The sequence below is a fragment of the Rissa tridactyla genome, chromosome 5 (assembly GCF_028500815.1).
Source record: "Rissa tridactyla isolate bRisTri1 chromosome 5, bRisTri1.patW.cur.20221130, whole genome shotgun sequence".
Lineage (NCBI taxonomy): Eukaryota > Metazoa > Chordata > Aves > Charadriiformes > Laridae > Rissa > Rissa tridactyla.
In genome coordinates this window covers 74,494,705-74,521,131 of record NC_071470.1, presented here as the reverse complement: position 1 = coordinate 74,521,131, position 26,427 = coordinate 74,494,705, and the positions used below count along the sequence as shown (strand labels likewise).

General features: G+C 40.5%; 1 protein-coding gene across 4 annotated transcripts in view; it reads right to left on the bottom strand.

Moving 5' to 3' along the window:
* Positions 1–20,266, bottom strand: part of DCLK2 (doublecortin like kinase 2) — an 85,181-nt gene extending 64,915 nt beyond the window's left edge. For all 4 annotated transcript variants that reach the window (XR_008466680.1, XR_008466681.1, XM_054203320.1 and 1 more), the window contains exons 1-2: positions 19,191–20,266; positions 7,775–8,109 (exon numbers count right to left, since the gene is read on the bottom strand). Coding sequence is in view for 2 of the 4 variants with exons in the window: in XM_054203320.1 (XP_054059295.1) it covers positions 7,775–8,109; positions 19,191–19,608 (753 nt within the window). In the remaining 2 variants the exon portion in view is untranslated. The remainder of the gene's footprint in view (positions 1–7,774; positions 8,110–19,190) is intronic.
* Positions 20,267–26,427: the final 6,161 nt, after the last annotated feature.

Genomic DNA, 26,427 nt, shown 5'->3' with positions numbered 1-26,427 from the left:
ATTTTAATGTTAACTGGCGTTCAAATTTTTGTTATTTTATCTCTAGCTCAACAGTTCTTCCAAAGTTGTAAACAGACTTTAGTTACAGAAAACACTCCAAACAAAAAAAGTTTTCAGAAACCTCAGAGACTGTTAGATGCTACTTATCTGCTCCAACAAAAATCACCTCTTCATTCATCTTAATTTTACATTGACTACTTACCACTGAGTTCCACTGGACTTGACTAAGCCTATTAGTTCTTTTCCTATACACAGGGAAGACACAGAAGTCAGTTACTTTTTCTTTGCGGGTAGTTTTTTTTTGTTCATAACCCCTGAAAACTTGATGATCTTTCTCTAGTCTAAGCAGTCCCATTTCCTTCAATCTTTCTTTACAGAACATGTTTTCCTAATTCTTTTTACTGTTTTCTGGATTTTCCATAATAAAGGTGTCTCTTGCTGCTATCATTGCATTGAGTGAGACAGAGCAGAATGGCCACTTGACGTGTGCATCAGAAAAAAGATGATTGACCATACCTTCTCTATGGCTATTGGCTTTCCTCTCCTATGCACAGCCATTGGCACCATTAATTCATCTTCATCTGTGACCCTTTATGACTTCAACCAGAACTACTTACAACCAGAACTTCCTATCTGCATTGTTAATAACCAGTGAGTCTAAGATTATTCAACTTGCCTTATCCAACGTTGTTTCTGCAGTTTGTCCAAATTACTCAGGTTTCTTATAACTCATCTGTTTGGTGTGTTCTTTGTATTTATTAAGCATATCCTCCATTCCATCTTCCAGGTCATTTACAGTGACTAGTATAGACACACATTTATCGACCCCTACTCAATATAAAATTCCAGTTTGGCAGTGAATCATCAATAATCATTCAAAACAACAGTATTCCAACTGTGTATCCAGTAAGAAGTGCATTTTTTCTAGACCATGCTTCCCTAGCTGACTGATGCAAAAAGACAGTGTCAGAAAGTTTACTTCTGATACAAGGAAGAGGCCACTACCATTTTCTTCCCCTTGTCTCTCTCCTCAGTCAAGTAATTTTTTCATAACTCTTTATCGCTAAAAAAACAACAACAAAAAACCAACCTCTCCCCCCCGCCCCACCCCTGTCAAAACCCCACATCATACACTCTGTTGAAGCATTTTGTGTCCTGTGCTCAACACAAAACAACAGCCCCCCTGAACAGACAGGTGCTATGTCAGACCCTTCTAGCTTATAATGCACATAAAGGTGACTGTACCAAATAATGTGGAGCTTTTCAACTTACAGGTAACAGAGGTGTTCCACTGCTTCATATGCACTCGTAAAAGGGGAAAAGGATCCAGCCAATGATCCACGAGTGATTCACAATATTGCTTCTTCAATTTTTTTCCCCCATAAGCCTCAGAGTGAATTTTATTTAGCTCAACCTTAGGAACGCCCATCTCATCTAATGAGCACCAGCTGTAGGACAATTAGACTCTTACAGGAGTCCTCTATACTCTTTTTTTAGGGTTTCCCTATGCCTTAGAAAGTAACCATTAGCTCTTCCAGATTGGTTTTGTCTCATGTCTGTCCCTCCAGTGAATGAGAAACATCGTTCTTGACAACATCTAGTATGAGCTTTTCTTTTCCTCCTCTGTACTGTGTGTATCTTTTCTGATTTAATTTCTGAGGCCACTTAGTTCCTACTCTCCTGGAAGGTGTCTCTCTTGGAAGTTCTAGTCTCTCTCTTTTAAAGACAATCTAAATACTACGTCTGATTGCATCTCCATCAATGTATTCTATTGTTTCCTCACACAATATTCATCTGTGGACTCACGTCAACTAAAAAAAAACCCAAACCAAAAAAACCTCATCAAACCAACAATATATAGGCCTCCTTCGAGTTGATATTCCACTCTTAACGTTGCAGCACTATCCAACTGCTGCATCAGGAGGTCTCAGAGGTAATGGCCCTGTTCCCATTCTCTCATACAATGTTGCACACACTGTGCTGATATTTAAGTCTTACAAACCAATAAAAAGACTTCAGTGACTACTTTATTATTTTTTTTACCCCACAGAGTAGACATAACTCTCAGTTGTGTAAGTTGCCACATAATAAGCCGATTAACCTGCTTTTTCTTGTGAACATGAACCACAAATTCTGAAAAGCCTTTCTATCCATCTACCCTTTTAGTAGTTATATTGCCAATCATATCCATAGTGTCAAATCACCAAGTTGTTTGCTGCAGTTTGTTTGGCAAACTTTATATTGCTTTCTAAAAGTTGACTCTACTTCTTCTGACCCTCAGCCTTTAAGATGAATGCAGGGACTGTCATCACTGTTCAACGTCTTAAAGCTAGATGAGGAAAAACTCCTTGCCCACAAATGCCAAACTTTGGTGGGATCTGCAATGCAGAGAATCACTCACTTTGCAGCTGCCACTGATGTCACTCTATAACAATATATAAGCCCTTTTTAAGACTTGTGAGCAATGAAAGGACTTAAGGGCTTTTTCCCCTCATACTTGCAGGTTAATGCAACATTTCCGCTTAAAGGGCTGTTTAAAATTTCAGCAGAACTAGAACTGCACAGAAGTTGGAGCTTTCTATGTTCTTGCAAAGTTGCCTGTAGCAGAAATTAGAATTGTGCTAGTTCCAATACATTTGTGAAAACGCCTATAACTCGGTTAGAGCCTGAGACCTAAGTCTTTTGTTTTCAGTAGGTTTCAACTACACATAGTGCTGCTAACATGGAAGCCAGTTTCTATTACAGTTGTTTCTCAGCCTGCAATGAGATATCAGACAGTGATGTAACAATACAATTAAATGTCACTTAAAAAAAAAAAAAAGTACACCTAACTCCTAGTGCCCAGTTCCTTAAAAAAAAAAAAAAAAAAAGTATGCTGCTGATGAATAAGATACAGTTGAAAACCACATAGTCTTTCCACTGTCATTAGGTAGGAGAGAATTGAACTAAAGCTAAATCTTTGCTAAAACAACCCAGTTAATTTTTTTAAAAAATAATTTTATTGCAGTTCTCATCCAAGTATGACTTCGCAGACAAAACTGGAAAACTGAGAAAACCAAAATTCATATGTTCTAAAACGTGTTTCAGTACTAAATAGTCAGCTCTCACTGAGATTAAGATTCTAGTAAAAGTACTGTATTAATGGAGATTTTTAGATCAGAAAGACAGAAGTCTATGTGCCAAAAGAACTGAAACAAGAATATGGGGAATATCGTTTGTACTAATAAATGAGATGTCTCCTGCTCATCCTTTGTTTTGGTTTCTGCCCTCTATGATGAGTACGTTAATAGCACCAATTGGTCTCCTTAGTATTTCCACTACAAAGCAAACAAAATTCAGTTTATAGAAGCTATCATCTCTACTAAAAATCTTCAAATCTGAATGCAAGCTTAAAAAGTTACTGTCTTTCTGAAGTGAAGATTTAATTTTCTTTTGTGTGTCAACTCATGCTTCAGAGTTCCGTATGGCTTTTTCTGAGTTTCTCACAGGAAATTCCACCCCCACCCCCCCCCCATATTCTTTTAAACAATTAGTGCATGCAGGTAATTTACCATTAAGTTGCTATGCTACACTTTGCAATGACCAAAACTTGAAGCTTGTTTAGCAAGATGGAAACCCTCCATTCTCTTCTGAGATGAAGGGTTAACTTCCCAACCGGAGAAGTTCCAGTCTGACTGTCCTTGCCTCACAGTAGGACAGTGACAGATTCCAGCAAAGAACAGAAAGGAAAAATGCAGCCAAGTAAGGAAAACACTTTGGTCAAGCAAATATATTAGGCAAACCTCAATGTCAGAAGCACAAAGACTGGAATAGCAGAAGCCTGCACTGCAGAGTTTAGTCTAGTTACTTTTACAGGAATATTTTTCCTCACGTAGAAACCATCACAAAAGTATTGGGAGGTAAAAAAAGTTGGTTGCTCAACAGCCTGAAAGTCAAAAGTCAGCCTTGCATCAGTGTAGTTAAAAAAATAAATAAATCTGTACTTGAGGCTACAAAGCACTAATGCGCTAAGTTACAGCATCCATATTGAAACTGAAGATAAAAAGGAAACCTTATAAACGTTATAAAATCTTACAATTAAAAGCTAGATAATTGACTGTCTTCATACACAATAATCAAGGAAAATATCTGACATGGATGTTATTCTCTGTGTTACTATGATAATCAAGATGTTGCTACAGTCAAGATTAATGAAGTCAGAAGAGTAAATAAAAACTGTTTTGAGTTTTTTCTGTTGTACTGATCAAAATTAAAAAGATTTCTTCATACGTCACTGGTTACATGGTCATTTCTTACTACACATGTTAAATAGTTCTATTGGAAAACAAAATTGCCCCAGAAATTAACAGAAGAACACAATCCCTAATAAAAGGATACAAATTTTATACATGCATGTTTTAAACACCTGAATTTCAGCATCAATTCCGTATTAAACAGAAAATACAACCTAAACGTATTCACCCACAAAAAATGCAAAAAATATGTATTTCCTTGGAGATAAAAATATGAAGGAGACGGAAAAAGAAAAAACCAAAACCCTGAGAAACACAAAAGCTACATTTATAGGAACATAGCCATTTACAAAATGCCTCTTTTTTTTTTTTAATGGTTGCCTTTCAAGCTGTGCCAACACTACAATGAACATAAAAGATCTGCCTTCCTAGCAGATTCAGAAGAATAAGCAATTACTACATTAGAGAAAATAGGCTCAGAAATTTCCACCAATTGGTAATTGGCAGCAAAGCAACTCTTCATTTGCCAAACCCCACAAAGCCCTTGGGCACCAACCTCTACATATACCAGCAAGGAACAAACAAAGAAAAAAAAAAATCCCTATTGCCTAAAACTGGGGTCAGCCATTCACTTTGGAGAAAAAGAAACAAACAAAAAAGCCCCAGAAGTTTCTGTCCTCCTAGATAAGCAGACGGAGGGTTTTATTATCAGGGTGTTTAAAGCCTAGGTCTTCTATGTGGGGCACTATATCCCATGACCGCTTGAATCAAGATTGCACTAGGGACCAAAGGCTTCTTCACAAAGCCTATGGAAAAGCAAAAGGCCTTTTTTCCAAATGGAAGGGAGGTCCCCACTTTTATGCACTACTACTGCTGAAACAGTTTACACAGAGAGGCAGTTGTAATAAGCAGCAATTTGCAGGCTGTTCGCAGTGAGAACTAGGGATTACCTGATCCTTCTGGACAACACCTACATCTGCAATCCAAGTTTGGTCGTTGCCTTTACCATCAAAAGGCAGGAGGAGGTACTGCAGCAATTAGAAATCTTACACTTATTTTGAAGCATTACCAATGATTGGTCATCCTCATTGTGGATTGAAGACAGCCATCATCCACCATGGGTGTGTAACTGTGTGCTCCCCCCCCAACCCCTGAACCTGACCTTCACCTCCTGTAACCCTGCCCAAGAGATAACCACCCATGGTGGTCACAGTGGGTGCATGATGGCTACACTTGGCTCAAAATGGGTTCGAGGGAGACAGATAACACCACAATAGCCAAGGGCTAATTTATGGCAATGCACTCACCTAACCACATACTGTACTGATACTGTGGTCGATACGCAAATATGACTATAAATCAATCATCTTACCACTATAAATAGTGAACAGCCCAAGAGCCCTTTGCGCTCTCCTGCATGGCAGCGGGCTGCACACCAGGATCTCCCCTTGAGTAGGGATGCCTCTCAAGGTTACACCTTGAGGTTGAGAGATTCCCTGCCACAACAGATACTCAGTAAGTGACGAATGGCATGCTAAAATTTGAAGCTTTACTAAGACTGTATCGTAGACCGATTGTGCACATATAACCCTTTAGACATAAACTGTCGACCATGTCTGGGACTAGGACTGGATTCAGCCACACCTAGACTTCTCTCTGAGAAGCAGTTTAGGAAGCGAGGGAATCCTCTGAAACCTGTGACTCAACAAGAAGGTCTCCCTTACAGTCTTGACTGACCTTGTCCTCTATGCAGTAAATAACCAAGTACACCTTGCCATCAAATATTGTTAAACCACTGTCCCATCTACTATCAAATTTTGTTAAATTGCTGGTTTATATCAATAAATATATTGCTGCTTCACTCTTACGAGTGAAGTGCATCACTCCATTTGTGACAGGGTGACAGTAATGTGCAAGAAACATATGAGAGATTTAATGTTAATTAATTTTATTGATCCCTGATGCACTACTGCGTCTTCCACATCAGTGCAGACCAGTGAGTTCCTACTGTATTAACAATGCAATGGAAGAGGTGAATCTGAACTGAGAATCCTAGTTTTTGCAGTTTCCTTTCCTGACTCTTTCTGTCTACTTGCTTGAGAAGATTAAAATCATCTTATCTGAGACAGTAACAGAAGACTTCATGGGCAGAAGAGCCTAATTACTGTATAATAAATATCTTCAAAGCTATTTTATTATGAATTAAATTAAACATGACTACATCACATTTTGGATGTTCCTAGAAAGGATTCTCTCTGAACAAATCTTGTTAACAAATCTCATTAAAAATCAAACCTATTAGAAGAACTACAGAGCACATTATAGTACCGCCAAATACTGAAAACCAAGAGTCTCAGTGATGCATTTGCCTCGCTATATTTAATACCAAAGAACAGAGTAAGTTCAAGTACTTACTTATAAGAAGTGTATCCACAGCACACAGAACATAACCAGAGAGACAGACCTCATATCGAGACAAACAGAGAAAGCGCACTTCTGCAATACATTTGCTAGCAACTTTCAACACAAAAAGGTGCTTTTTAAGTAGTCTACAGGATTACAACCATTATAAAAAGCTTGACAATAAAAATTCCCACATTTATTTGAACACAATTGAAAGTGTGCAAAAATACCTGTTGAATGAACAAGGATCCTAATGTTTAGTCAACAGTACAATAGCCCAGGTATCTGATACTAAATGTGATCTACTTTGCAGCCTGTGTTGCTCTGTATTACTAAAGTCACAATGCTGTCAGAGTTCCACATCAGTGTCAAATAAAAGTATCAAAATCCTGTTCCATGAAGGGCTGAGTCATTATTAACCTGACTGATCAACAGCAAATGTATTCCCCAACACTTTTATCTGGTGCAGCAGAACATTCTATGAACCACTCCTTTGTATTTCGGAGTGAGAGTAAAAGACCTACCGCATCATCAATCCTGGCAGCATGTTTTTGCAGTGCTAATACTAAAAGCAAAAGCAAGTTATAAAGATACTACCACCCCCCCAGAATTATTCATTTCAGATAAAATTCTTGACCTTCTGTCATGTCAGTTACTACCTCCAGAACAACAGTTCAGTCCTTTTCCTACTTAAATAGCAATCCGTGGAAGTGAAACGGAAAGAGACAGCAATATTTTTCTTATACTGCTCAGACCTATGTAACTGTCTGAAAACACGACCCTGCTTCTGAAAACATATATGTATTTTAACAAGTTTGCTTTCAAATGTTTCTAATAAACTGTGTTACTTAATCAACAGGCACTTATTTTAGCAATGCAACAGAGTTAGTATACAAAAAATACATTTTTTATTTTTTTTACTTAGAATGTAAAGTGGTCAACTTCTTTTGTACTATAAACAATTTTAATGTCTTTCAGATATTAATATTTTAATAAAAAATTTTAAAGTTGCCATTTATTAAGCTGTCCTTATTCAGAAGCAGGTTAAAGCATACACAGTAACAAGAATTCGTTACAAAACTAAAGAAGCTTAGATTAACTCATAATTATTAGATGGCCACAGCAATTTATTCTCCTACCTGTTTTCCATCCAGGGTACAAAGTCTCTTGACTACACCCGAATCTAACTTAATGGCTTCTGTGATGTCAGTCAAGACCTGTTCGAAGGAGTGAGCAGTCTTCTTATTCAGCAGAATTCTCACAGCTTTCCGTGGTTTTACTCCACTCCTAATAACAGTCACTAATTTGGGTTTAATGAAGTCTTTACTCTCCTTCACTTCACTCTTTGTAGATGTCAAAGATGTCAAGGATCGAGTGGACCCAGTCCTTATGTTCACACACCAGTTTGGATTGACATTCTTGGTGTAATCAACTTTGCGATACGGTTCATTGGATGCACATACGTAACTTTCACCTAGAAAGAAGATGACATTTTCATAATTTAAGAGGGTTTGCAGCTATTTTTTGTCAATTAAAAAAAAAAAAGACAATTTTTTTAGGAGTGATCTTCCGGTATTTCAACTGCAGGCCATTTTAAATGGAGGACTGTAAATTATCAGAGCTTTCCACCCAAATGACACTCCCATAGAATGGTCTGAACAGGTTTCAAAAGACCTCTGGTTAAGAAATAAAAAAAACAATAAAGGGTAATGAGGGGGCTGAAGATATTTCCCATTTACTTTGGATCATAATTCTGACTGCAGAGTCATTTTGCAAATACTTAAATTACTTGAGCTCAGAATATACAACATTAAGAGCATTCTCCTACAGCAAATATGCAGGTCCTTCCCTATATACTCAAGTATATACTTCAAGATGTGTACACACATACCTATCTTTAATCATGAATTATTTTAAAAGGAGCAAGTTTTAACAGAATAAAATTCAAGCTTCTTGAGATCCTTGCCCTGAAGAACACATTAATTTACCAGGAATATATTACTTTCTACCAAGGATACACTGTTGAAATGTATTCAGTTCAACATTTTTTAGACCAAACACCTATTGAGGCCACAAATGAGACTTTTGAGACTACAAGTATAGGAAAGGCATCTACCACTTCCCCATTTTAATTTCTTTCCTAATTCAAAGCTCACACTGCCAGTATCTCCTAAAGACATGAAAGGGAGGTCAGAGGACAAAAAAATGTTATCACAGGCTAGTAATACACACCCTTACAGCAAATTATTGTAAGTGGCACCAGCCATGATGCAGACCTAAGGAATTTGTTACATTTCTCCGTTCCTTGACATAATGCAAGGCTCAAAGGTTCCAAACTGATGGAACACACCATTCCTCCAGGCAGAACTACTTGTATCTTAAAAAGCTTAGCCTGTTCTAATATTAAAGCTACACGCTCAAGGTCACTGGTGGAACAAACCAAACTCACCTCCTATACTCACAGCAAGAAGAATAAAGAGTACACATACCTCTATTGTACAGTATTGTAGAAGTTACAAAATGTATACCTATGTTTAGATACATACTACAAAACTTTTAAACAATACTTTTACTTTCTTAACTCGTTTGGAGAGCTGATTTAGCTTAGAAATTGTACAGCTTATTCTAAAAGCAAGATAGTAAACTACTTTCAAACCCCCAAAGAATTACTATGATCTGACAGACTTTTTCCATTTTTCTTTTCCCATATAAATTCTAATTTATCTTGTATTTAAACCTTCTTGAACGTTTACTTGCTGTATTTGAAAGAAAACAATTATAATTAAGTTAACAATAATTTTGTTTGGGAAAGTTTGGCAGTTCTGCGTCCACAAACATCACTGGGGCTGAGGTACAAAGAAACAATTTGGTGTGAGGTTTTATGGATGTCAGTGCTTTGCCTCTATTCTTCCTCTTTACTCATCCACATCATTCCTCCTCACATTCATAGACCAAGTGACGCACAAATCAGAAACCAATACAGATAAAACCAGACGACTCCGCTTTCCGCAAAAATGAGCAAAGAAAAGTGAGCTGTTTTCAGTCCATAAACTCCTTGAATGGGATTTCCACATAGCTGCATGCACACTAGCACTAATCTACAGGTAGGCGAAAAAAAACCCCACACAGCTTAGGAAGAACTGTGGTGGCCTAGAAGCTTATGCTGCCCCAGAACTACATGCTGAACTGCAAAAAGTCTCCAAGCGATCTGATTTCGTCAGGCCTACTTTGAAAAAGACATTGGATGAGATGACTTCAGAAGATCCCTTCCAAACTAAATTACACTATGATTTGAAATAGATGGACAGTTCTCCTTCAACAGCTGTTTTCAGAGACCTTTCACTCACCTATCCTGGTACTATGAAATAGCATGATATTCAAGTTTTGTTACAGCAGCTCAGCTGCAACAGAAAGCAAAGGCTTCCCCCTCTACATCCTCTAGTACTAGATTCAAAAGACTATGCTTATTTTCTGAACAGTTTCTAATAAGCCATGAAGCTGTCTATCTCTAAACACAGTGCTGCCAAATAAGAAGCATCTCAAAGAAGCTGGTAATTCTAATTCATACCAATAGACTTACTAACATAACTGATGATCATTTTGTTATTCTCTTGTCTACAGCCAGTTTACTGTGTGAAGTAGAATGCAGTCGCCAACAAAGCACCACACAGCCACTTGCTCGCTCCCTGCCAGCGGGATGGTGGGGGGAGAAATTCAGGAGTGTGAAAGAAAGAAAATTTGTGGATGGAGACAAAACCAGTTTAATAGGTAAAGCAAAAGCCGCACACGTAAGCAAAGCAAAACAAGGAATTCATTCACTACATTCCATCGGCAAGCAGGTATTCAGCCATCTCCAGAAAAGCAGGGCTCCATCCCACATAACGGTTACTTGGTAAGACAAACACCGTAACTCTGAACATCCCCCCGTTTCCTCCTTCTTCCCCCAGCTTTATATGCTGAGCATGGCGCCATATGGTATGGAATATCCCTTTGGTCAGTTGGGGTCAGCTGTCCCAGCTGTGTCCACTCCCAACTTTTTGTGCATCCCCAGCCTACTCACTGGAGGGATGGTGTGAGGAGCAGAAAAGGCCTTGACTCTCTGTAAGCACTGCTCAGCAATAACTAAAACATCCCTCTATTATCAACACTGTTTTCAGTGCCAATCCGAAACAGAGCCCATAACTAGCTACTATGAAGAAAATTAACTCTACCCCACTCAAACCCTTAGGACAATTTTTTCCACAATTGCATGCTAAACTTCTTATGGATGCACCTAGCAAGTGACTTCGGTTTTTTGTGTGCGCATGTTGGTTAAGAATGCCAAATATTATTTTCTGCTACAAAAAAATGAACAGAAGGTAATTTAGTCATTATTCTGGGTGCATAATATTAGGCATTCAACTTCAGAAAGTCCCTGGCCACTTGCTTTCACATTTATTGATCTGTGTAAGACTTTGGTAATATTTAATCATCCTCTGATAATAATTTATATATAAATATACATAACTATAATATATATAACAAACCTGACAGCATCTTATGCATGAGAATATCTTTCTAACCACACTGAGTGCCCCTAGCATCTCAAAGATTTTACATAAGCTTCAGTACATGAAGTCACCTATCACCTCAGAGTGAACTCTTCAGTACAGCCTGTCCAGCTGTGTGCAAAAGAGTGAAATAAGTTCCAGCAATCAGCACTACAAGGTACCTCAAAATTCACCATCATTGAGCATGTTCAGAATTACCCTTTCAATCTCAAAAAGAACGCACTTCCTAGACCATTAAAAAAAACCCCAAAATGCACACAAGACATTTCAAAGTTAAACCTCAGGGCTGAAGTTTAAATTAACGAAGTTAAAAAAAAAAAAAACCAAAAACAAACAAAAAACACAAAAACAAAAAACCAACCACAAAACCTCCTCAAAATTAAGGCTATTCAGGAACAGGCTCTCCAATTTGAAATAAATTAATTGCTTTACATAAAGAAGTACAGGGAGAGAACAAAAGGTCCCTTGCTAGAGTATCTACCATAGAAGAGTCTCAATATGGTATGATAGCTTTGTCTTCTACAGACATGTATCATAACAGATTATTTTCTTTATACTATCATGGAGTGCGATCTACTATCTGTCAGAGTTGCACTATAACACCCTTTAGGACAGCACAAATTGTCCCGTTATAAAATTTTTAGTCAGTATTAATCCAAAAAATAAATCTTTGCCTTCTACTAGTTTCCTTGCTTGATGCACGAATAAAATAATTTCTTGATTATCTGAATAGGTTGCAATACTCACTTACTACCGTTTTCTTCTTATTATTTCTTTTCCTTTAAGCAGAGACCTTAGTTTTCTTTTTTTTCTGATGAAAAAAATAGGAAGTGTTTTCAACTTAACAACATAATACCTTAAAAGAACAAATTTCAAATAACTTGTTTCAGCTGCATTTAGCCAAGCCTTAAGTTGAAGCATAAACTATTTTTAGCTTTTAAAAAACAAAACCAAAAAAGTAGCTGGCAAAAATTATTGCAAAATTTCCGGTAATTACTTGAGAACTGTAGTATATTACAGATTGCTTGGTGTTTTTAATTCCATGCCTGCTTTCTTATACCAGACATATAAACTAAACTTAGTAACACAGGTTTTACATGGAAAAAAGATTTTACTATTACACCTGCAAGGCAGGCACACATGTCAGGATTAGAGCAAGGACTGTGAGAAAATACATGCACTGAGTGACTTGCTTGGTTCGTGACTTAAAGGATAACATTTTTACTCTGTTGAAATTGCTACTTAAATTTCTAATGATTTCACCACAGCCAGACTTCACCCACAGTTTGTAAGTTCTACTGAGAACTTTGCAAAATAACAAAAAAATACGAGAAACAAAATATAATTAGGAAACCAATTGCTGCTTTCCACATAAAGAACGATTTTCTAGGAATAAGTTAAACATTGATTTTTTTGTTTTAATAGGGATGTATGATTGATTATTCAACAGAAGAAAATATTTAAGGGAGAGAAAAAAATGGCAGGGGTAAGTTGAATCACACCTATAAAGTTCACTATGGGAAACTTTCTTCCAGAATGGTGTATCCAAAAAGCATGCCTAAGAAAACACCACCCCGTGATAAGCAGGCATTAATTTTTGAACATTGTGCTATTGTTTAAATTGTTATTTTAGCCATCCTCCAAAGTAGAAAATGCATTTTGATCAGTCTGTAGCTTTTTTTTTTTGTCATTTGTACCAGCCCTAGAAAGCTGGCACCACTCCACAAATAGGGATAAACAGTACTTCAGATATTTACATTGCTGACTTTGGTATGGTCAATTTTATGGTTTGAAGGCCCACTTTCCATTTATAGTCTTGAAAGATTTTAAAGCTAATGCATACTAGCCTTAACTGTCACATAGTTACAGCAATTACGTTACTGGAAATAAATACCATGTCTTTAGCTTACAACATAGCATTAACATTAATCAGCTCCATAGTTTTTTAGATCAGATTGTGAAGTTTGTCACTAATACTACATTGAGATTTGCAGGTAAAGAAGTAAACTATAGACTAATGAAGTAGAAAGATCTATTAAACAATACTGTCTTTTTTTTTTAACACAGAAAGAAATGCAAGAATTACAGATATAGGCTACAGCTGGGACTCAACACAGCCAAACTACTCTACAGCAGGAAGCTTAACCAGGCTGCAGCGCAGTTTTGGCAGAAGTATGAAACCTCCTTATAAATTGGCATTATAATTTCAACAGAGCATATGTGCCATCCATCCGATGCCTCATGACAGTACTGAGAGCAATCTAAAAGTGTCAATTCTTCCATGAAGAAATCGTGCTACTACCAAAAATTCCTCAAATGGGGCATATGTTCACTTAAACCGAGTAATATCTGCTGATATTTTGGGTCACCATATAATCAACACATGGAATAAGTTTACTTCTTATTCTTTATGTCTTATTAACATTAGAAAAACAACTAGAAGACATGAAACATTGCCTGTTAACAAGGAAACATTACCTGCCTCTAAATAATTTACCTGTACTGCATTAATAACAAGATGCACTATCCAGGAAGCAAGACCTGTGTGTGTGCTGTGCACATGCAGTTCAAGTACACTGTAGAAGGATTCCGGTTTCAAACAGTCTAAACATAATACGTGCCATTCCCTCCCAACAGTAAAATACACTTGATGAACACAGAGAATGGATAAAAGAGAAAACAAGATTACATGGGTTATTTATCAGTCAGATTGACCATAGACCATCATTTGCCTAAATACTGCTTTGCTTACTTAAAATCTCATCTACAAAGGTTTTCTTTTGCCATCTGTTTCTTCAACACTGTCATTCACAGAAAATGTGTCTAGCTCACCTTTCAAGATATTAATGCAGGGATAAATAAAGTAGGGTGTATGTGAACTCCACAAAATTCAGTCATGCAATTTTAGGTACTGATAGGAAAAGAAGGATGCATCTTGTCCTTTTGTACCACAAGTCTACATCACTTGCAACTATGTGCAGTTTTGAGGAAACCTGGCTGCCTGATAACTTGGGGTTCTTCACAGCACAAGTTTTTTGAGTTGAAACCCCACTGCTAGGCATTTTACAAGTAGCCTAGAAACATTCAGACTTTTTTAGTCTCCTTAAAAACAGACTGCGAGAGACTTGTAGATATTTCATATTCCTTAGGATTAGGTTAAAAAACAAACTGTGTATACGCCATGTAGTAAGTAACGTAAGGAAGAAATTAAATGTACAACACTCAAAAATCCTGAGTCAGGATATTTGAAACAAAAGTCTCTGAACAAGGTTTTCTGGCTTGCTTTTTGCAAGGTGTTAACGAGCACTAACAACTATCTCCTCAGAGACGTAAAGCATCCAATTTTTAAATGACACACCGCATAACAGAGAATGATACAGCTGACACAGGTAAAAATCATCCCTACAGAAAGAAAACCATTAGTCTCCCTATTTTTGAATGTGTGTTCCCCTGTGAAGCACATAGGACACGGCAGGTTTCTAGGTATATTTCATGTATCCATTGCACGTTCCTCAGCTTCTTCTGGTGGAACTCATTAGTTTCAAGGGTTGCTTATTTAGTATAGCACAGCAGTTATCAGCGCTACTAACCTTCTAACTTTTGGAATCACAGGAGAGTACCCTTTTTGTGTTCTGTAACACAAAGCCGAGCAGTTTTCCAGAACAGCATATTTATAGCATATATAAAAGAACTGATCTAAAAATAGAACAACCCCTTTTATGAAGGATTAGGTTATTTAGATCTCTCTTTCCTTCCTTTCTTTCACAGAACTTCCTTCCTCATCAGCTTCTTATGATTCCTTCACTTTCAAGTCATCTCCAATAACCCTGCGTAAGTCACGATCTTTCCTCATCTACAGCATTTTAGTTCCCCATACACTTTTTAAAACCTGGAATGACAACCAGGATCTTAGCTGATGACTAGTTCTCTCTAGCTCCTAGTTCTCTTTATTTATTTAGTTTATTTAGTCAGGAGTTTCAGATAAGAGCTTCCTACAAGCTTTCCCAGAATCAGTGAACAGTTGAAGATGGAAAGGACCTCTGGAGGTCATCTGGTCCAACCCCCTGCTCAGGCAGGGTAAAAGCTTTCAGAAGACAGTTAAGGACACCTGTTAAGGTATCAAACCCGCTTAATACCACATGCCTCCTTTACAGTAAATAAATAACTCTTTTCAGGTAAATTACATTTCTCCCGTCCCTGAAACGAGGCAACGCGCAGTGGTGGAACCATTTTATTTTGCTTGCATGGGAAGTTAACTTCCGTATTTCACATTCACACGCCATTGCTCCAGGACTGTGTAACTACAGTGATTCGAACATGGCATTTCAATTGTGACATTTGTTTTGTTTTATTACAGTGAAGAATTTGGAAGCATATGCTTTTAATGTCTTTTAATCCTTCTTTGTCCTTCCTTTTTAACCTTCTTTGTTAAATCTGCTGCATTTGCTTCTTTTTAAAGCATTACAGCTTTTGGCTTTAGCACAGGAAGGTAATCATACCTTCTGAAAGAAGCAAAAATACAAACTGCCTACTTGGTGTCACCATCTGCTTGCCCTGACAAAAGAAAAGATATTCTTGACCTAATGTAACAGTGCGCATCGACTAGAGTCATAGGTACTTAAGCAGGATTAAAATGTAACATGCAGTAACAATAACAATGGTCTAAGGCAGAAAATACATGGATTGTTCAATACCTTGTTTCAAAAACATTCTTTTACTCTGTATTAGTGTGGCAGAGCCCATTTCTTTAAAGCAGATATTGTGCTGTGCTACATGTCCTAGCCATGCATAAGGACTGCCCTGCTCAGAACCTTCCCACCTCCTGCCCAAAGACTTTCCTACAGGTGCCTGTTGATTGCTTGCACAACCATGCAGACAAAACTACTGACGTTTTATAAAGGACTGTATGAATTAAGCATTGCAGTTGAAAGAACAAAAGACTCTTAGCAATGCTTCCTACCCACGGAACTAGAAAAGCTCCCTACCACATGCCAAATCAACCTGACTTTTCTTAGGAATAGAGTCTACGTTTGGTTTTCTCTCTCAAAATCCAACAACGTGTCTGAACTTTGCAGCAGACCTTAACAATCAGGTTTCTCCACGTCTTTCACTACCAAAACAATGAAAGCACAGGACAGTGACACAGAGCATGACAACATCAATTAAAACGCAAACCTCAGCACTAAAGAACTGCATGGTTCTTACTATTCTTACTATTACCATTGTGTCATGCTTTAGGAAGCTTACATTTTCAAAGAAAACTGAAGGAATTAGACAAATACTTAATTGGTTAACTTTGGTAGAGAATAAAAATGAAGCTATTATTCCGTTATAGCTATTGAAGGGAAAACATGAACTTACACATGGAATCTCCTATTCAAAAGTCATGTAATGTCTGACAGTAAGGTTGAAAGAAAGAAAACTATAAGGAAGTCATAACATTCCCAACGCCCATCCCCTCTCTGGATCTGTCTGCTCAAACAAAATCAGGAGCAGACAACGAAATTCTTCACTCCTTCCATTCTAAGAAAGCAATGAAAACTGTCAAACTCCTTAGCCATAATATTCCCTAATCTACAGGGGCTGGGAATATAAATGGTATTTGCCTAAGGCTGGTCAAGCAGAGCATGCTTTTTTGACTGTCAAATCCAGTTAAAAAAAGCAATATGCTTAAAATGGAGCTTGTCAGTTTTTGACTAACAAGCATGATCTGGTCGTATTTTTAACTTACTCAACCTGTAACAGTAATATTTGAGATCTGTAGTATGTCTGTATATTAGCTATTTTCCTCTTAAAATGATACATGGTAAAACAGATTGCCAAGTACAGCCAAACTGCAAAAAGCATTCATCAGTGATGCAATTCAGCTAATTTGGACTTTTATCATACAGAATTCATACCAGCTTTTATATCCCTGACAAAGAGCAAACAGGCCTTAAGGAGCTTGCCTGCACTGGGGCTCATCAGTGTCTAAGAGCTAGGGACACGGGCTTGAGTTGAGGGAGGTTTAATGCAGATCTTGCTGGCTTGGCAAGGGTGGCTGAGCACTCACCTGCTCACTTCATACAGCAACCCGAACTGGTGTACTGTATGGTACTGTAACTCCATGCACCAGTTCAACAACACTGATGGTGTGCAAACAGACTAGTCATTTAGGTATTGCATCAAGTGGCCATGTTCGGTCTGGTGTTCAGTCTGTAGCTGGCATGCACAACAGCACTTTAATTTTATTTTCCTTTCTGAATATTAAAAAGCAATACAACACAACACCATTCCAAACTGCTTTTGGTGATATTGCAGTTCAAGCTTTAGGATATCACCAACGTTCATGTATTTATTCTAGAGCAGAAGTTCAAGCTTGCTGTGCTGGAACTACAAGAAATTAAGAAAATAAAACCAAGTCAGATCCTCTTCCAGCATCTCAAGAACAAAACAGCTGGAAAAGAGCTCAGATAATTTCAAGGAATGATGGATTCACTACTTGTTTGTTTTCTTCCCGACCCTGTATCTGCTTTCCTTTCTCTGTATGGTGATTAGACTTACACTGGTAAAGTTTTTGGCATGCTAAATGAAGAACGTACTAATCCTTTTCCAATCCTACAGGATTTTCTTAAGATTCCCGAGAGTTGTATTGGTCATGGATAGATGAATAAGCAGTTGGGACCCTCTTTTTCCCCTTTTATTTTACTGAGAAAACACGGAAGTGTAATTTCAATTGTGACATTTGTTTTGCTTTATTCTTCCAGTGAAGAGCAATATTATAAAGTGCACTTTCATGCATATCTTTTTTGAGTAAGACCCCCTTGATGCAGCAAATGCTGTAGCCTTTCCCTTCCTCTTGCATGTTGTGGAGTAGCTGGTCCCTAACTCCCAGTGCCTTTACTGATGGATTATATAAAGATCTTTAGGTTCCCTTTGCCACCAAATTCTCCAGGTGTGATTCAGCATTGCTTTGAAAAGGGGAGTTTCCAAATAAAAGCTTAAAAGATACACAGCTGAAAGCCTAAAAAGGAGGAGGCAGCAGAACACCTAAAAATGGTACTACTTCACCAATGGAAATCAGCTATACCTGGCATATAGAGCCACTGGGTGGAAGACTGCAGTGGCTGATACCAGGTAGATACCTGAGGAGAAGCATCAAGTGCAAATTGATTATGAACCTCAGAGCATGCACAACAGAACCAACATGTTTGAAAGACTGATTCATGTAACACTGAATTTAAACTGTATTTAAGATATCATGAGAGAACATGGGGGAAAATCTGCTCTTTGTTCTGGTAATTATCATTCCCTACAAACAAGGGGTATAGGTTTTATTTGGAAAAAAGGTACTTCTGGCCCCATTTTGAGAAGTCAAGTGTTGCTCTGCTGAGATTTGCAAGGTCTACATAACCTTAGCAGCTAAGTCCCATTATCAAAAGCTACTTAGGGACAATTCTGAAAATGGTTTTGGAAGTCAAACAAGGTAGATAATTCCCTCTATGAATATGGACTTTTCATAGCACAGGGGCTTTCTCTCACAAAGCTTAAGCCACTGAGAGGCATCAATGACAGCGTAATAACTGTTAGAGAACTAAGTTACAGCGTTTCCCTCCCTTACAAATGGCGATGACTGAAAGGTAGTCAAGAACTTTACTATGGTCCTTGTAGATGAGAAGAGTACCTGCTGCTTAACTACCATTAGAGTCAACCCCCACAAGTGCAGACATCACTTGTCTGGATGATGGTAGAAGTGGACGGTCCACACAGGGAAAATGAGGCCTATCGCACCTCACAGCAGCGGGCAACTCCAGGCCGTTTGCCCTCAGGGGGTCTTGTGGCTGCTGATTTTCAGCAGTGACCTTTCTCAGCTTTGACCAGAGTAGTGAGAGACAAGCCCACCCCAGGGACAGCTTGCAGCCCACCACCAGGCCCCACACCACCTCTTGCTGGACCTCAACATGCCATTGCAGAACCACCCACAGCCTGCGCCCCGCTTGCCCCTGGCCCACCGGAGCCCCCTCACCTTCCACCAGCTCATCCAGGCTGGTGAGCTTCTTGCTGCCATCGATGGTGTAGATGGTGCGGACACCCTGGGGCAAGTTCACGTTGTCCGACAGGGAGCGGGTGAGCTCGACGAGGAGGGCGTCAAAGGAGCGGAAGCGGTCAGGGGAGATGGCGTACACCAAGCCCTTGAAGTACCTGTCGCCGTTGCGGTAGAAGCGGGCTTTCCGGGCCTTCTTCTCCGAGCTGAGCGCCTGCAGGGTCCGCGTCCGGTAGAGGCTGCAGTGGGCGCTGTGGGCCGGGCTGGGGATCAGCCCGTTGCCCCGCGGCCCCGCGCCGCCCCCGCCGGAGCCGCTGCCGCCGCGGCGGGGCCCGGCGCGCTGCTGCCTCTTGTCCCGCTCCTCGAAGTGCTCCAGCTCGATGCTCCGGTTGCTCGCCATGGGGAGCCGCCTGCCCGCTCTTCCAGCTCCGCTGGGCCCCCGGGCCGGCTACGGGACTGCTAAGCCTGGCCCCGCGCTTTGGAAGGGCTCCACTCGCCTAATTCAGCATCGCGCTCGGCCTCCCCGGCCGGGAGGGCTGCGGGTGACCGCGGCGCCCGACCTGACCCGCAGCCCCAGCTGCCGCTAGTTCCGTCGTTACCCGCTGCTCCGCCCGCAGTCGCGCACAAAAGCATCCCTCAAAGCCTTCAACCGGCGGTTACGGGTAATGCTGAGGCGAGAGCGAGCGGGGGCGTGAGGCTCGGGGGAGCCCCGCAGCCGCGCCGTGCCCATGCAGGCTCGCACAATGCGGAGGACGCCGTGCGCGCAGGTTCCCCCCCTCAGCCGCTTCTCCGCTGGAGAGAAGGGGTGGGGACGGAGCGCCTATTCCGCCAGCTCCCACCCGGCTCCGGTGCGGGGGCAGCAGGGACCCCTGCGACGCTACCGGCCGCCAGTCAGCGCGGGGAGCGGCGCAATCTCGCGGGTCCTCAGCGGGCAAAGGCGCTGCGAGCGCCCGCCCGCCTAGGAAAGAAAATCAACCGCAGCGGATCTGGCGGGAGGAGCGAGCCGCGGCCCGGCCGCCCGTGCTGCCGGCGGTGGAGCGCGGGGCGGGCGGGGCTGGAGCCGGGCCTCAGCTCCGGGCGGGCGGCACGGCCGCTGTGGGGGCGGGCGGGGCGGGGGCGGCGCCATCTTGGCCGGAGGCGGGCGGGCGGCGGCGTTGTCCCCAACGGCGGCAGGGACAGGGTTTGAGAGGGACGAGAGCTGCGTTGGTGACACGGCCAGGCTCAGGTGATGAAGGGAAAGGGGTTCTTCTACTAAAGGGTTTTGGGGAAGCAACTTTCTGGCAGGGGCAGCTCTGTCCCCCTCGTGGCGGCTCTGACAGGACCGGTCCATGGAACTACCTCAGGCGTACCAGGAGAGCTGCCTGCTGTCCCTCTCGCGGCCTTACTTTGACTCGGCTACTAGATTAAAACGCTAAAAATGCCTCTAGGGCTTCTTTCTATATGGCCTTCTCCCTAAAGTACATCCCCTGGGACAGAAAACTACTCATCCCTGTCGCTTCCCTCTCTCACTTGTGAAGGTTGCTGCCGCCGAGCTTCCCACAATTTCTGAGGAACAAAATGAGCCCAACTTCTGTTCCCAGAGTCTCAACCTCCCAAATGTGCTTTAGCCCATGGTTTGCAGCTTCCCCACACAGCTTCTCAATGCTCCCTAGGTTGCTCAAGCCAAATTCATTTTTGGTAGAAATGGTCAAAGATGCATTGAAATGGAGGCAGTTTCAACTTTTTCCCAACTACTAGAGGACACACTTTATTTTCTTGACATAGTAAGTACATAAAAAATGTAAAAGGCATTTTCAACTAGGTACAGGTTCTCACTTTTTTTTTTTCAGGTCTCTTGCTTTGAGAGATTCCAGTTGTGTTGCATCATGGGGACTGTTTAGTTTGAGGAAGAGGAGGCTGAGGGGAGACCTCATCACTCTCTACAACTACTTGAAAGGACATTGTAGAGAGGTTGGTGCTGGTCTCTTCTCACAGGTAATTAGTGATAGAACAAGAGGGAATGGCTTTAAGCTGCAACAGGGTAGGTTTAGACTGGACATTAGGAAAAAATTCTTCACAGAAAGAGTGGTTAGACACTGGAATAGGCTGCCCAGGGAGGTGGTGGAGTCGCTGTCCCTGAATGTGTTTAAGAGTTGTTTAGATGTGGTGTTAGGGGATATAGTGTAGGGGAGAACTTTGTAGAGTGGGGTCGATGGTTGGACTTGATGACCCCAAGGGTCTTTTCCAACCTAAATGATTCTGTGATCATTACAGGTGGTTGCAGTTGCTGCTGTTTTGTCCTGGGCCCATAAGAACCACCTTTGCCTGTCCTTCTCCACACTGCTTACTCAGTTGGTGGCAGGAGGTCCACTCAGGTTGATCCTCTGCATTGAAAATGTAACTGCTGCAGGTGGAGCTTCTCTATGTGTAAATCAAATTAGTAACTGAAAGACACATACAGGAGAAAATAGGTTTATGAAAGTCCCTGTTCAGTAAAGACATTCTACGAAGCTTAAGAGAAGGTTTTCTGTCATACTGTCATTCTGTACATACTGGGAAAGGGAAGAGATTTGGCTAAGAAGATTTATTTATGTTTGTTTTTTTGTGTTTCATCAGTTTTTGAAAATATTATTTGCCACACTTTATGGATTTATTATTTTTCACTTTTAATATTTTGAAATAGCAATAAATTCAAGTACTGTCTCGTCATTATTGCTGGGTTAATTACAAAGTAGATTAAACACATAGCTACAATATTCCTTAAGACAATACATGGAAAACATCAGTGAATTTCACTTTTTCTTGAAGTGCCAACTTCTGTGATGGCTGGAAATCTCCACAAGCAAAATGAAGTGATAAACCATGGAGCTGCATTATCTCCTCTGGTGGTGAAATCAACAGAAGGAACTGAACGAAGGGAAAGTTTTGTTACAGATGTGGCATGAATACACTTACTAAGATTAGATATGCAGGTCTTGCCTAGGAACCAGGACCTAGAAGCCACAAAACTGTAGGGAACAACTTTCTAGACTGGTTTTGCTGTGTAGTTTCTAGTCCTGTTTACAGGTGAAGTTCAAACTCACCTGTCTTACTTTGCTCTGAAGTGAATTGGTCTCAGCTGTGAGGCTATGTTTTTTCCAAATGGTACCACATTGCCTGGGCGTGTCTAATCTTTGCAGAGCAAGTCAAATTAGTTTAAACCTCAGCTGAAGGTTATTTGGGCTAAGCATTTTCACTTTGCTCAGAAGCAGACCACAAAAGCTCAGGGAAATTTAATCTTCCCCCTCATACGCGCCTACCTGCTTTGTTGTTTTTTTTTTCTTCTGCTTTACTGTGGTAGGCATAATGAATTCTCGGTTTAAATCTCGTCCTGCATCTAGAAGACCTTCTATATGGTTTGGTTTTTTGTTTTGTTTTGGTACACTGGTTTTTTTTTTGTTTTGATTTGGTGGTTTTTTTTTTTTTTTGTAACAAGCAACACCTCTAAGAAAATTCTGAAAGGAAAGTAAGAAAATTTTACCATCAGACACAATGTCTCTTCTTCTGTTACCTTCCTGATTGGAATCAGTGGAATTCAAGTTGTTTGGCACATGTAATGGCTTGATATAAAAAATCCAGTTCAGGATCAGAGTTTACAGTGGATAGTTTTAGAAGAATATTTATTTATGTGACCTTTGCATTTAGCTCATTGATCTCACCTTGAAAATGATAATATGTAGTGTTGCTAAAGAAGAAAAAAACCCACACCATAAACTTAGGGTCTGTTGGCTCAAGATTTATTATGTGAAAAACATTATTTGAATAATTCAGTAACAAAATGTTTACTTGTAGCACCAAAGATATCAAATTTGAGTATTTAAATAATGAAGTGGTTATTTGTAATGATTTGTTTTCAATGAAGAATGTTAAAATGTGTTTAAAAGAATACAATAAAACCTTGCAGCATCCCCGGGAGATGCTGTGCCCCACTTCATAGATACATAAAATGGCAACCCAAAAGTTTAAGCAACATGCCCAAGTAGCAGAGAAGTCAGACTGGAACCAATAACTTTCTCTTCAACCATATTCTTTTGACCCACTCAACACTTGTTCCATGAATGCCATGTGTAATATAGTAATGCTTTTAAAATGGCAGAAATTAATATAGACAGCTATACAGAAACAAAACATGGAAAGAAATACATTGGCATTAGGTGGCATAAGAAAAATGCTTTAGCCCTCAGTCAGGCATAAGCTCCTTATGCTGCATGTTCTTTTCACATTAAAACTTGTTGCTTAGTGGGAATGTGAGTCTGAGGCTCATTGAATATTGAATTATCTTAGTACATCTTAACGTATCGTAGAGAAATGTCTGAATCCAGTATCTGTGATAAGCCATTGTAAATGTGTATTCAGAAGACCTCAGAATTATTCACTTGCTTCATTAGACTAGATGAAAATGCCATACAGAGGTTCAGTTCCTTGTTAAATGACTTTGCACACTTCTCAAGGGATTCCTTTGTCCTATAATTTATCTTTAGGAGTATTATTTCCATTTAAGAGTTCTGAAATCAGTAAAAAACATGACTAAAAGCCTTATAAAAGCAATGTTGATCCTGAAATGTAAAAACATAGAGATGGAAAGATCCTCACAGTATGTTCTATTTCAATTTGCTGCACCAAGGAAAACTCAAATTCAGTTCATTCCTAGCAAGGTCCTGGTTTTAAAGCTTCTTCGTGGGTGAGATTTCATATCAGCCAGTAGTTTAGTCAAAGGAATGTTTTTCTTAATATCCAGTTATTTTTTCTTCCAGATTAGCATCTTCTGCAGAACTTCTCTAGCACTTTGCTGTTATTCAACAGAATTACTTCTGTCCCATTTTGCTGTCCCTGACATGGGAATGGATGAGAGGAATGGGATGCTACCTCCATCCAGAGTAGCAGGAATGAACTTCTGAAGAATTATGTTACAGTAGGGGTCTGCTACAGGCCACCTGACCAGCAGAGCCAAGCAGATGAGGCCCTCCGTAGGCAGATAGAAGTGGCTTCGCGTTCACAGGCCCTGGTCTTCGTGGGGGATTTTGACCACCCTGACATCTGCTGGAGGGACAACATAGCAAGGCACCAGCAATCCAGGATGTTCCTGGAATGCATTGATGACAACTTCCTCCTCCAAATGGTAGAGGAACCAACAAGAAAAGGTGCTATGCTGGACCTCATTCTCACCAACAGGGAAGGGCTGGTGACCAACGTGAGGCTCAGGGATAACCTTGGCTGCAGTGACCATGAAGCTATAGAGTTTAAGATCCTCAGGGCGACTAGGAGGATGTATTCCAAGCTTACGACCCTGGACTTCAGGCGTGCAGACTTTATTTGCTTCAGAGACCTGCTGGCCAAAGTGCCGTGGGATAAAGCTCTAGAGGGAAAGGGGACCCAGGACAGCTGGTCAGTATTCAAGGATCACCTTCTCTGTGTCCAGGAGCAAAATATACCGACAAAGAGGACGGCAGGAAAGAATGCTAGGAGACCTGCCTGGATGAACAAGGAACTCCTGGACACACTGTCACACAAAAAGAAACTTCATAAGGAGTGGAAGAAAGGACAGCTGGAATGGGGGGCATATAAGGAAGCTGTCCGAGCAGCAAGAGACCTGGTGAGAAAAGCTAAAGCTCAGTTAGAATTAAATCTAGCCAAGGAGATCAAGGGAAACAGCAAAAATTTCTATAGGTATATTAATGGTAAGAAGACTAGGGAAGGCGTGGGCCCCCTCAGAAAGGAAACGGGAGAGCTGGTGACAAGTGATATGGAGAAGACCGAGGTTCTCAACGACTTTTTTTCCTCAGTCTTCACTGGCAAGGGCTCCAGCCACACTCCCGGAGTCACAGAAGATAATGGCAGGGGTCAGAAAGAACTGCCCATTGTAAGTGAAGATCAGGTTCGTGACCATGTGATGAACCTGAAAGTGAACAAGTCCATGGGACCCGATGGGATACACCCACGGGTACTGAAGGAACTGGCAGATGAGGTTGCTAAACCTCTCTGTATTATATTCCAAAAGCCATGGCAGTCTGGTGAGGTCCCCACTGACTGGAAAACGGGAAACATAATCCCCATTTTCAAAAAGGGAAAGAAGGATGAACCAGGGAACTATAGGCCAGTCAGTCTCACCTTTATGCCTGGTAAAATTATGGAGCAGATCCATAATCTGGAGGCACTGCTGAGGCAGAATAACAAAGAGGTGATTGGGTACAATCAACACGGCTTCACTAAGGGCAAATCATGCCTGACAAACCTGGTGGCCTTCTATGAGAAGGTCACAACATCAGTAGACAAGGGGAGAGCAACTGATGTCATTTACCTGGGTCTGAGCAAAGCCTTTGACACTGTCCTGCACGACATCCTGGTCTCCAAGCTGATAAAATATGGGTTTGATGGACTGACAATTCAGTGGATAAAGAACTGGCTTGACGGCCACACCCAAAGAATGGCTGTTAATGGGTCCACGCCCAAATGGAAGCCAGTGACAAGTGGAGTCCCTCAAGGATAGTACTGGGACCAGTCTTCAGCAAAGAGGTCTACAGTTCGCTGATGACCCATACCTGATGAAATAGGGAAAACAGAGATAAAAATAACAATGAAACAATACATATTTTGAAACAAATGAACTGCTCAAGGAATTTTTTTTAAAAGGTAATTTTATATCATTGCGGTTACCAAAACAAAGACAGCTGCATAGAATTTCTCATCTATGCTCTCGTTCCTAGATGTTGTTTCCCCCCCAGCTGTGCTTGCCCCCTGCCTTGTTTGTGCTGCTACAAAATATCTGTGCAGATTTGATCTGGGGAATGATCTTGGTTGAATGTTAACCATCACCTCCAAAAATGGGATAGGGCAGGAAGGTAGGATAGCATATTTAGCGAGCTTTGAGAACAAAGCCATTGTACAGTATAGCTATATGCCATAAGCATCACGTTTTTAGACTTATGAAGAAGCAGGCAGTAGAACAACTGTAGAGAATGAAACAAGTAATAATTTATCCAGTTGCTTTCTTCCAGCATCACAATTGACTTCACTGGCTTCAGGGGGAGTTTTCATCCAAAGAATGATTTTTTGTAAAAAAAGGGAGAGCGTACAAATGATATATTTTAATAATGTCATGAAGCTGCAAGAAAAGATGAGGTAACACCTTGCGTCAGAGCAGTTAATACAGCTGTTAGAAAAAGGACAAACTTTTAAGCACAAAAGCCTCTTTCACATCCAA